The 13,259-nt window shown below is 43.5% G+C and overlaps 1 protein-coding gene across 2 annotated transcripts in view; it reads right to left on the reverse strand.

Annotated features, from left to right (window-relative positions):
* SPON1 (spondin 1) overlaps positions 1-13,259 on the reverse strand; it is a 243,212-nt gene that overhangs the window by 86,550 nt on the left and 143,403 nt on the right. For both annotated transcript variants that reach the window (XM_045524132.2, XM_010964837.3), the window contains exon 6: positions 10,815-10,963. In XM_045524132.2, the coding sequence (XP_045380088.1) occupies positions 10,815-10,963 (149 nt within the window). The remainder of the gene's footprint in view (positions 1-10,814; positions 10,964-13,259) is intronic.

Genomic DNA, 13,259 nt, shown 5'->3' on the forward strand with positions numbered 1-13,259 from the left:
ATTTAAAATAAATTAAAATTTTTTCTGGGCCTTTTTCTGGATTTCCTATTATATTCTATTGATCTGTTTATTTATATGCGAGTGTCACACAGTTTTATTTAATGTATATTTAATGTACAGTTTTATAATGTGGTTTTTAATATTTGGTTTGGCTAATGTGTTACCTCCCAACAGATCATTATTGTCTTTCAGACATTTTCTGGTTACTTTTAACTACTTAGTTTTTCATTCCCATAGAATCAGCTTGTATTGTTTTTAAAATTATGTTTTGCAGGGGAAGCACATTAAATTTACAGATTAAGTTTGGACTATTGTCCTTTTTGCAATATTCACTTTCTTATCAAAGTTTTCCTTATTTATTAAAATAACATTCTTTTAAGAAGGTAACATGTGTATGTACCAACAGTACAAAAGGGCATATAATGAAATGTGACTATATCTTTCACTTCTGACTCCTATTCTCCCAGTTTGTTCTAGAGACATTGAGTTTCTGGTGTGTGTATACACAGAGATACTCTATGCATCTAAAATTCGGCATATGCATAGAATCACTTGACTCTGGCCCGCTTGCCTTTATCCCAGATGGCAGCAAGCTAGACATACTCTTCCGCTTTCCCCCACCTAAGCATATACACCAGGGAGCGTTCTGTATCAGTACACACGGATCTGACTTATTCCTTTTAATAGCTGAATGGTATTTAACTACATAAGAGCAGCCAGAATTTTTTTTTTAATATGTCCCCTATTGATAAAAAAAAAAATGCTTCTTCCCATCTCTTATTTTTAGAAACATTCTTGTAATGAGTATCCTTCTTCATATACCTTTGTGTGAGAATATTTCTGAAAGACAAATTCCTAGATTTAGAAATACTATATCAAGGTATAAAGAAAATGTATATGCAATAACGTAAATATATTCAGCACTCTACTGAACTGTACACTTAAAAATGGTGAAGACAGTATTATGTTCTGCATATTTTTGCCCATAATAAAAATTTTTAAATGTACCAGTTTGATAGATCTTGCCAAACTGCCCTCTAGGTCTTGACAATTTGTTATTTCCCCACTTAAACTTGTCTTGTGTTTGTAATATTTTGGCTCAGCTGCTGTAAAAATAGATTTTTAGTGGGTTAAATAATGTATAACTTTTGAATAAAATTATTCCCCATCTCTCTCAAAGATAGATTCTCAGAGATTCTCAGAAAAATTCCCAGGGATTGATGATGCTCTAATGTCGAACCATGGAGGTTGGGAATTGCTACTACTTTGCTTCTTCCAGCAAAGGCAGCCTGGGCAAGATTTATTAAAGAACAGGCATCGCTCAGTCACTTTAGCTGCTTGTCCTACTGTGATATAGATTTGTTTGAAGACCCAACTGAAAGCAAACAAGAGGTTTCCCATGACTCAGATCACACCTTTCAAATGATGTTCTAATTTCTGTGTCAAGTGTCTGTGACTGAGAATCTTTTTAACTCCTTTTCCACCTCCACCCATAGTATCACTTTTTTTCTATCAACTCTAAGTACCCACTTACACATTCTGTGCAGTTAAGCCTTGAATAAGGTGGTGAAGGACAGAAGAGGTATAGATAATAATACTAATGTAACCCAAATAAAACTGGGCATTTCTGGGGACTGACAAATCTAAATTTATTTTATTTTATTTACCCAGTCTGACTCCATGAAGCCTTGAAAGCACTGTAGGTCTTTACTGAATGTTTCTTGAGGAGGAAGCAGAGGATAAATTACATCACACAGTGTTCTGCAAAGTGTACAGCTAAAAATTCTCTTTTGATGTCTCTTCTTTTAGAAATCAAACTTACTAAAAGTCTTATTTTGACCTTTCCTCCTCGCTCTGATTTCCAGTCCAAACAGCAGCTGCTCAAATATGTCTCTTCTCACTCCTTAGAATTCTAATACTGTCCCAGCTTCCTGGTCTTATTTCTCCCCTTACTTTTCCTTCTTCCTGGTCTATATCCGCCAGCAGCTTTTATGTAGTGCATATACCCACCTCTTCCAATTGCATTCCCACCCAATAAAGCCAAAGCATTTTCTTAGAAGGTGGGAGGACAAGGGAACTATAAATCCTTCAAATGTACTTTTTTGTCCTAATAATAAAAGTAATAATTGGTCATATTTCAAGCTAGGCACTGCAATTATATTATTTCATAACCAACAAATGTGGTTCATAGTCTTATGGTCATTTTGTAAATGAAAAATCTAAGGCTCAGTGAGGTTAGGTGACCTACTCAAGGTCAAATAGTTATGAAGCTTACCTACTTGCCCTGTACTGTTTTCATGGTTCTAAAGTAACAATGCAAGGTGGTAGATAAGTGCAATGCAGTGCAAGAGCAAATAAGTGGTCGTGACCATGCCCTTGGCCCTCGTATCACTTCTCTGGTCTCTGCCTTTCCAAATCTTTATGCTTAGGTCTAGTGATACCCCCTGGTCCCACATCAGTGGCTGAACTAACCTCTGGTCCCAGCATTTCCCCCCAGTTGGCTTAGCTCTGCACCCTGGGGCTCTGTTGATCGCCTCTCTCCTTTGTGCCAAGCCTCCATTCTCTTTAGTGCTCCTCCCTGACATGCAGCCCTGAATTCTGGTTCTTTGTCTGAGGTTCTGTGACTTGGTCTACTTCTCGCCAATCTACTGCTGACTTGAAATGTCAATTAATTTACCTTCAATTCCCTTTTTAGTATAAGCTGCTCTAACCACAGCTCTATGGTTCTTTACATGGGGGTGGCTGCTGATTGGATTAGGAGTAGCTCTCTGATGCAGGGGGAACCCATGCACAAACCATCCAATGATCAATCTGTCTTTCCAGTGTTGCAACTGAGAGTCACCAACCCTGCTCAGTTGGCTATGGAAGCCAAGGAAGAAAGTCATATAGCCACCATTTGGGGCTACGTGCAACATAAGTAAGAAGAGACAGCAGATCTATTGAGAAAAGGTGGTTGAAGAGATTCACATAGAAGAGCAGAGAAAAGACCACATAACCCAGGTAGTGGGGTTGGGTGGGGAGGGGAGAGTGTCAGCAGCTGTCTCAGCCTGATGACTTCTGGTTACAGCTCTCGTGAGGTTTTTTTGAAGTCAGAATTAGCTGTGTTTTCCTGAGTTCTACTTTTTGTCTACAGTCAAGTTTCCTTTGTCTTGAGTTATTTCGAGCGGGTTCCTGTTACTGACGCTCGAGAGACTTCACTGGACCACCTCCTTCCTTGGGTTGGGAGCCTTGTCTATATTTCTACCCTCTGGCAGGTGTCCTGTGGCACATGGGAAGGTCTCCTGTTTGGGGGCTGCCTCTAGGCCTTGTTCTGGAGGTGGCATTGAACTAGATCCTGTGGGCATCCAGATAAAGCCATTCCACGGAAGGGGAGGAATGTAAGCACTGGAATAGAGTTGGAACGGGCATGGAGCTTTGCTGGGGCTCCTTTTTTTTATATGTGGATGTGGTTATTGTCCTTAAATTGTTTAGGGTCAACTGTGGACAGAGGACTAGGGCTATCAGGAGATGACGCTGTTAAGCGGGGGTGGGGGGAGTGGGAGGCAGAGAGAGCCTGGAGGATGGCAAAGGAGTGGTCCTCATCCTGTGGCTCTTGGGGTGAGGATGGACATGATAAACTTGAACCTCTAGAATCACCAACCTTTCAAGCTCCCGCAGGGGCCCTTCAGTCTTCGGACAAACCCCTCATTTTACTGATGAGGAAATGGACACCCAAGAATGGAAACGTGGTAATGATAGATAACACTTAAAGAGCACTGTCTACAGGGCAGGCCCTGCTCCAGGCACTTTCCACGTATCCGCTCCATTAGTCCCTAGGCCACTCTGTGAAGCTGGCGCTACAACCACCCTCATCTCCTAGAAGAGGAAAGCAAGGCACAGAGGGGTTGAGTAACTTGTCTAAAGTCACACAGTAAGTAAGAGCTGGAACAGGGTTTGAATCCAGGAATCTTGATTTAGAGCCAGTGCTTTTAGCAATTATACCATACGACTACTCACAAGCACTGCAGATCACTGGAACTTTATTACTATAAATAAAAGCTAGTAACGTGTGTGTGTGTGTGTGTGTGTGTGTGTGTGTGTGTGTGTGTGTGACACTTTTTCAAACACATGAGGCAGCATGTCACGATTCATGGAAAATATCAGAAATCAGGCAAGGGTTTTAGTTCTAATTAGAGGAAAGTGATCATAACTGTAGAAAATAAAAAATCAGGAAAAATAAAAGTTTAGTAGACACCTGTTATCTCTAATGATTTAAAGAAGATGAGAAAAGGAAATTCTCAAACCCTGCCTGACAGTTCCCAGAGCCTTATAAACTGTTTCAACTTTAAAAAAAAAGCACATCCCTTTGTTTATTGATTCTTGTGCCACAGGTGGTGCGATAATCCTGGCAGCAGGTTTAAGGAATCCGCCAAAGTGAGGCCTCCTGCAGGTGAAATAATCAATGCTTACATTAGGGTCCACCATTATCTGACCTCTTATGGTCAGGGAAGCTGTGAGTCTCGAGAAATACAAGTCAGAGTGTTTTTTTCTATATTTTGAGAAATATAAAAGTCGGAATTTTTTTCTAGCATTCTTTTTTCCACGAGTGAGAGGCATTCACAGCTCATGGCCTCTTATACAAGAGACATTTATGGCTTGGTTGTCAATTCATCAGTTCAGACACTGGTTGAGCACCTACTTCATGTGAGACACTGTATTAGGTGCTGGATATGCTAGGTGGACATCTGGAAACATCAAAGACTGAGCTAATTCAAAAGGTTCTCCCTCCTGCTAAAAACACATAGAAATGTTAGACAAACTATAGCAAGACAAAGTTTCATAAATACATAACTGAATTTAGAAAAAATTTCCTGGATACCAGAAAGGGGGAGGAAAGTCTAACCCAGAACTGTGGACAGGAGCTGATGCCTGGGGACCTGTTGGGGCCAGGGCGGCCCCAGGAGCTGGAGGTGGAGGTTTTAAAGCCACACAGGGAGAGAGGCAGGGGTCTCGAGTTGGTGTGAGGTGGGATGTGGGAAGAAATGCCCCGCAACAAGCTGGACATTTTGAAGGGCTGCCCTTTTTATGAACAGGGGATAAGAAAACCCTCCATCAGTTATTTCAGGGGGGTGAAAAGGAAGCTTGCCCTCTGTCCAGGCCCATGATTGAAAATTCACCTTCAAGAAATAGAAGCCCCAGCCTCTCCCATGTGTGAATGCAGAGTCCACATTTATACTGGGCAGGCAGCAGGCAACTGCAAGCTGAGAAATGCCATTAAAACTCGGGTGGAAAGACAAAAATGCAATCTCCCCCTAACGGGACACCACAACTTGAGAGCATAGCACTCCCACAGGAAACAAAGGAAAGCACCCACTGAAGATGAGCAAAATAACCAAAATCAAATGAGGAAGCGAGTGATGGGGAGAGAGAGCAAATTCAATTCAAAGAAACATTAGTCCCTAAGACCCTGAGATAATAGAATAATCTGAATGACATAATTAGACATTTAAAATTGAAGAGATACAGGTAACTAGTGAAAAAGAATATGAAAAAGAATATATATATATGAATAACTGAATCACTATGCTGTTCACCAGAAACTAACACAACACTGTAAATCAACTATACTTCAATTTAAAAAAAAAGTAACTGTAATGAAGCAATAGAATGCATAAGAACAGAGCAGTGAGGAAAACCAACAAGCACTTGCCTTCCAGGGACACAGAGCCTGTCTGGGAGATGGAGAAGGAAATGAGTGGGGATGATTCAGTCTAGGAGAGAGACAGCACAGAGAGCTGTGGACCCAGCCCACCCAGGGGAAGGGGTGGGGAAACTAACACACGTCTATGTGTGTCCACAAGGAACAGGGGATGTTAAAGGCTGGGGGAACTCCGAGAACTGCACACTCAAGGGCTCCCTCCAGGGCACAGTCTAATGCCTGCATTTCCGCAGCTGCAGCAGAGATTCCCCTAAAGCAACTAAGTACATTATATGGAAATGGTTATTTATGTATCTGCTTCTCCCACCCAACCTGTGAATTTCTCCAGCCCGGAGACAATGTGTCCTTCATTCATGCCCTCACTCCCTCTCCTCTGCCACACCTGCTTTCAGTTCTTCAAGCACCATAGGCTCTTTTCTACTTCAGTCTTCATGTTACATGCTGCTGTCACCATCCAGACTGGTCTTTTCCTCATGCTTTTCTTTTGGGTTTCAGCTTAATGGGCACTCCTCAGAGAGATCATCCCTGAGCACCTTACTTAAAAAGGTCCCTCCCTACTACTGGTCTCTATGTCACTCCCGTGGGTTTCTTTTACTTATTGTAATTTATAATTATTTAACTGTTTTTTCCCTTGTCTCCCCCATTAGAACATGGACTCCATGAAGGTAGGGAATGATCTGATCGTTTATTTAGCAGGTGTTCAGTGAAGCTATTGAATAAATTAGTAGACTGAAGAAACGGTGAAATAAAATTCATATTTTTCGGCAAGGCGAGAACAATTTAAACACAAAAAATTCTTCTCTGCCCTTTGGTCTCCTCTCTCCCCTCACTGTGCATCGTGTGCCTCTCTTATGCATCGATCAAACCGGCAGGAATACCTGCTCAACCATAAAGAGCAATGTTCTCCCAGCATCAACAAGACAACTCCTTAAAAGGTAACATTCCTTCTCAATCTGGTAAGGGGTCACGTGACCCACTACAATGACGCTTAGATCTGGGTTGTGTAAACTGCCAATAATACATCATTTGATGCATAGCCTTTTGTCTCAAAAAACGTACATAACTGTGCCTTGACTTCTAATGGGTAGAACAGTTCTCAGAGTTTTCTGAGATGTTCTTCCCAGGTTATAATCCTCACATTTGGCTCGAATAAAATTTTCCATTTCTTTCTTTGATCAACTGGTCGATTTTCTGTTGACAAAACAATTATGAAGCAATTAACACTACACCCAGCTCAGAGGATACAGAGATGGATTTGCACTTCGCAGTTTAGTGAGGAAGAGACATCAAACAAGGACTTGCAGTAAACGTGATGACTGTAATGATAGGGGAGGTACAGGGTGTTGCAGGAGCACCTGGCAAGGGTACCAGTTTTGTACGGAATTTGGGAAGGCTTCCAGGAAGAAGCAACGTTTAAGCTGAGTCCTGAAGGATAAAGAGTTTACCAGTTGAAGGGGAGCTGCAAGATGTTCCAGGCTGACAGAGGGCTCAGATGCCAGAGGGTCATGGCTCTTGGGAGAAACTGAGAGGTTCTGCAGTGGTAAAGCTTGGATCTGCAGCAAGAAATTTAAGATGGCGGAGGTAAACAAGGCCAGATCATGCAGGGTGCTTAAGCTATGAAAAGGAGTTTGGACTTCATCCTGACTAGGGTCAGTCAGGAGCCATTAAACATCTTAACTGGGAGAGTGGCATACTCCAATTGGTATTTTATAAAATGGCCACGAGGCAGTGTGAGTAACAGGAAGACTGGAGGTAGGGAGACCAGATGGCTTGTGCAATAATTTAGGCAATAGATGAAGGTGGTTTAAATGGAGATGTGGTGATGAGGAAGTGAACTGGAGGAATTTAGGAGAGAAGGCAAAAGTTGGGGCAGGGGGCAGAATCAAGGATAATGACTAGGTTTCTAGCATGAAAAACATGGTGAAGGGTGCACCATCTTTGGGCCACATCCAGCAGAGAAGCAGACACCTAGTGTACATGACATAAATGTGCACTTGATGGGGTAGAAATGGTCTTAGTGTAATGTTTTCAGAACTATGAGTACGTATCGACTCACTTTTAGGTCCTGGGTCTACCTACCTACACGTGCGATCTACCATTCCCTACGCCTCCACGTGTCTTGGTGACCCATCTGTGACCTGCCCGGTGCTGGCCTTAGCTCAGTATTTCTAATCCACAGTCCCCACTAGGACACACTGGCCTCCGTTCCCTGCAAAGAAGTGTGCATTGTGCCCTTCCCTGACTCTCTCCAGCCACCAGTGTCATTATTGCCAGTAATGCTGCGGTCATTTTTCATTAATATTCTTGGTGTTTTGCAGTTATAGTAACATTAAAATTTACACTCAATAATATTATTACAGTTTTCCACTATTAATAGGATTATTATTTTTGTTCATTTGTATTTGAAAGCCATTAGCATAAGATTTACCTCCAACAATATCTGCTGTGATTTTTAATGCCCTTGAAACTTGCAGTGAGCGATAAGTCTACAATAAGAGAGTGCTGGGAAGCATATAAATGTTTTTCTTAGCAAAAGAGGGCTTTTTATTTTCATCCTTGTTGGACTTGGGTTCTTTGATAGAGTGGTTGGTAGGATATAAGGCATTAAAGGCTGAGAACACTGTGTTAGTCTGTTGATGTGTTCAAACAAGCTCCTGGTTATTCAGAGGACTTTTATATTCTAGGAGGATTCATATTCTTGCTCCTTTTTATGTTGTTCCTTACCTGACTTACAGGAAAATATAATAAATTGTGTGCTTGCAGGGAACAATATTTAGAACCATGAATTGTTCGGAAGGGAAGGGACCCTGAAATCACTCTATCCACCTGACTTTCTGATGAGCTGGGGGGCTGGGGTGCTTGATGTGTTGCTAGCAGAGCTCTGGAAACAGGCTTATTTCAGAGGCTGGGGTGGTGGAGGGAGCTTCTCCATGGGGCAGGGAAAGCGGATGGGCAGGGCCGGCCTGATGAGTGTGTGATCTTTGCAGATTCTCAGGGCCCAATGGTGTGAAATTCACAGGGTCACCAACTTGAAACTCTTAAGTTTTAAACAAGGGACCCCGCATTTTCAGGAGCCCCTGCGGGTGCAGGTTGCAGAGTCAGACAGTCTTGGGTTCAAGTTCTGGAATTCTCTAGCTATTGATGGTGCTTCAGTTTCTTTATTTGCAAAACTGGGATGATAATCTTGTCTTCTCCAACTAGAGGTGAGAGCTCAGAGTGCATGGTCAGCACCCAGAGGGCCGGACAGATGATCCCTTAGGACATGCTCCATGGGATTTTTAACTCCTGTGTGCAGTACCTGTAATTAAGCACTATGATGACTTAACATCAGGAACACTAGCCAGCTGGGATAGCCAAATATTGTCTGTGTGTACAGGAGCTAATCCCAGGTGCTCGTTAGAAACACAGCAAGCAAAGAATGTTTTCCTAAAGGAGGCCCCATTCTAAGGCAGGGTCTTATCCATCAGTTTTTAGCCTTCTCACTGCTATGTTCGCCAGCACTATGTTTTCTCAGTTTCTCATAATTCATATGTGCTCCACTTCTCTCCAGAAACTCCTTAAAACAGCCAACAAGTGACACAAGCACGAGTATGAAGATGCCCTTGACCTAAATCCAATTAATTTGTAAACTTCACTACGTCAACTATTATCTGTAACAAATGGTTTTAACACACAACACGACACGACAGAACTTGACAAGCCGGCGTATCACAATTCCATGCCTGAGAACCAAGAACCAAGAACCCAAACAAGGGATTTCCCTTCCCTGACAAGCCAGACTAGGACCAACATGATGCCCTCGTGACTTTGCAGACGAATGTGGTGCACTGTAGCCCAAATGAGTGATACCAGTTAGGAGGTACGGCAGCCAGAGTCAGCGAAACACTGAGTAGCTAGTAGGATAAACTTGTGATGAATAATAACATGCTCTCTTAGAACATTGGGTTAAACAATTTTTCCAAGAATGAAGAAAGGTTTTAAATCAAATCAATGAGAAACAAGCTAACTCCTGGGCATTTTGGACTCTGGCCCAAAAGGATTCCTCAGGGGATTATAGTAGGAATGCTGCATTCAGTTTAGGGTTTGTGGGAGCTTGGAGTCCAGATGGTGAACTTCAAGAGGAAGCACTGGGGGCCTCAGATGGGCTCGCCCTCCTGCACACACATGTTGTGAGACACAGGGCCTAGGGTCTTCAGGGCCCCCGAAATTGTCTCAGGAGATGTGGGATGGGAGTGTGACCAGAGCAATGGCCTGCAGTGACCTGTGCTGTGAAATGACCGCATCCCAAGCTCGGTCTTCTCTTTCCTTACTCCCTCCTGAGTGCTCCTGGGCAGCGAGATGTGGCTGCCTACCAGGCTCTCTCAGGCCCGAAGGGCTTCTGTGAGTAGTGACTGCCAGAGCTGGACTGTCACCTCCCACAGTGCAGCCTGTGAATGGCCTTCAAAAAACTGTAGCTCTTCTTCCAGATCCCTCACTAGCCTCTTTCTAGAGCTATTGATGAGGGGTGATGGAATTTCCCGACAATATTTTTTTTTACTGATGGACTATCTCTCCCCATCTCCCATTGGTATGAATGGGGACCTAGATAATGGTCTGGCTCCTGGGCGCACAGGACATGATACATGGTATATAAAAGATGCTTTAGCGTGTAATGACCATGATTAATCACTGACTAATTTACCAAACACGTCAAGACATAGGTGCAAAAAGCACGTGTCAATGCACAAATGTTTATTTTTAGAAATGGTGATTTCAGCTTAGTGTGAATGTCACTCCCCCAACCCTCTCAAGGATCATATTAAGAAAACCGTAATCCACCACACCGACCTCAGGAGAACAGAGACATGGCATCCCAACAACACGGCCATAGCTTTTAAGCACAAGCTGAAGAAACAACAAGCACATCCAGGGGAAATCTGAGACGACAAGGTGGACACAGGTGTCCCTGTCCTCTACTGAACATAAAGCCCCCAAACTCAGCAGCTAGATTTCACTTCCTATGGCACCAATTTTCCAGCACATGGTCCTATAAACTTCAAGCCGCTGGGAAAGAAACCTAAAAAGACGCTTTGACTACATTTCTGGGTTTCGGTGATTCTATGATTGTTTTTCTTACCTGCTGTCGAATTTCCTCCTCCATTTTCACTGGTGAGCCCAGTTCTGCAACTTGTTTGACGCCCTCGCTTGCGTATCCTCCATACTCCCACAGCACGTAATTCTTGGAGTGGGATCCGCCGATGATCGCAGACCAGTGATTGGCCCGACCTGTGAAAGCCAATTGGGATGCAGGTATCAGTGTGGCTGTGGATAAAATACAAGTCCCTCAAAGCATGGAGAGGAGGTGTAATTGGACAATGATTCAACCAGTGATGGCCAAGCACCTGCTCTGTGTTAGATTTGTGCTATTCAGGGATGAGTAAGAGTCCCTACAAGTAAGTAAGTCTTGGAAATAAGCAGACAGGGCAATGGTAGGTGTCCGAACAAGACACAGAGGCAGCCCAGCATGATGACTTCTGTCTGGGAAGAGCTCAGAGCAGAGAAAAGTTGGGAGAATTTTAAATGCTGATCAGATTTGTAAGACAGAACAGAGAGGAAAGGCTGTTTCTGGCAGACTCAGAAACACTAAATAACCTTGCGTGTTTGGGGAGCCATACGTAATTTCACATTGCTGTGTCACACTCTGTCAAGGGGAGAGGTAGGCAGTGATGCCAGAGAGGTAGGAAGGAGCCTGCTCATGGATGTCCTTGTTCTAAATGCTTCAGGAGTTCGGATGTCATTTGAAAGGGTCTGAAACCACCGAAGGGTTCTGAGCATGGGAATGACACAGTCACATTTGAATTTCAGATAAATCATCCGGGCAGCAGTGTGAAGAACGCATTAGAGGGAGCAAAATTGGAGTGTGGAGCCGGGGAGGGCAGCAAGGAGCAAAAAGGAAGGGAGGGAGAAAGGAAGTAGGCTTAACAGTTCTTGGGAATAAGCATACTTGTTTTTAGCTGGATGCACCTTCCAGGGTGAGAGGCAGGCAGGCTAGCCCCGTGAAAGGACAGGAGAGGTGATGCAGATACAAGGAAGTGACTGGTCCACAGTGGTTGGGTGAGGATGATGCAGGATGATGACTGTAGAGGGATGTAGGATGGAATTAATGGATGATGTGAAGGGAGAACAGAATAAGGTCTGGGCAGGACCAACACAGAACTTGGCCTGAAGACTTTTCAAAGTCTCGGAGGGAGGAAGAAGAGGAAAGAGAGTCAACACCAGCACCACACTGGATTTGTTTTTGCACATGATGACTATAGATGCATCTCTATTACTAAGTTACATACAGCTCATCATAGAGTTGGCTCAGTTCTCCACCATTCTCGGTTGGTTTTATAAAGTCTCAAGTAAAGAAACATTTTCAGGGATAGTAAAGAGGAAAACTTGAACTGGGTGGACAACCAACATTTGCAGTTTACTACCCCATGGGACTGGACTTCTCTCCAGTCCACCCCACGACTTAATAAAATGCTTCTGAACAGGCCCTGATCTTGTTTACATCTGCCACCTGCTACCCCAGGGTCCTCAGACCCAGGGGCACATCAAGAACATGGGCACAAAGCCACCTGCACAGCTTTCTGAGGGATGACATCACCATGTGGGTCTGCTCAATTGCTGGCTCATTATTTCCCACACATCAGGGAAATGCAGACTCTGTGTCTTTCCCTCACACTCCTAGAGAAGACAGATGGAGATGTTGCCAGCTATTTCTCTAACTCACTTCCTGAGTAGGGAGAATGTCCTAGTTATCATCTAGGCCAAGAGCATGGCTTGTATAGGGGCAAGGGTTGGAGCCACCCATGACCTTTGGTTCATGATGTGAACACAGGGAGGCCAGATGCAGCATCTCTTGCCCCTCCTGCTCTGTTCCACCAAAATGCCCCCTTGTTCCAGACCCATCCTACCTGCAATTTTGTACTCTAGTTCCTGAGCACATGCTGTTCCCTCTGTGCTCTCCTCCTCTTGGCTTAGCGAACTCATTCCTCCTTCATTATCTACCCAAAAGCCTCCCAAGACCACCCTAGAATGACTTAAGCCCTTGTCTTCTGTCTCCTCTTAGTACAGATCACATTTTTAAAACTGAAGTACAATATTATATCTGTTTCAATATACAGATTTACAATAGTATATTAGTTTCAGATGTACAACATAGTGATTCAATATTTTTATAGGTTATACACCATTTAAAGTTATTACAAAAGAAAGAATGGCTATATTCCCTGTGCTGTACAACATATCCTTGTTGCTTATCTATTTTATACATAGTACCTTGTACCTCTTGCCCCTCATCCACATTGTGCCCCTCCCCCTTCCCCACCGGTAACCACTAGTTTGTTCTCTGTATCATCACAGATCACATTTATGATCCCTGCTATATGTCTGTTTCCCCACTAGACTGTAAACTCCCTGGGGAAGCCTGTCTTCAGCACTGTAGCCCCAGTCCCTAGCCCTGTTGCCTGATGCACTGTGAATGCTTACTACGTGCTCCCTGAAGCATTCCAACCAAATAATCAAATGGGAAGGT

The sequence above is a fragment of the Camelus bactrianus genome, chromosome 10, assembly GCF_048773025.1.
Source record: "Camelus bactrianus isolate YW-2024 breed Bactrian camel chromosome 10, ASM4877302v1, whole genome shotgun sequence".
Lineage (NCBI taxonomy): Eukaryota > Metazoa > Chordata > Mammalia > Artiodactyla > Camelidae > Camelus > Camelus bactrianus.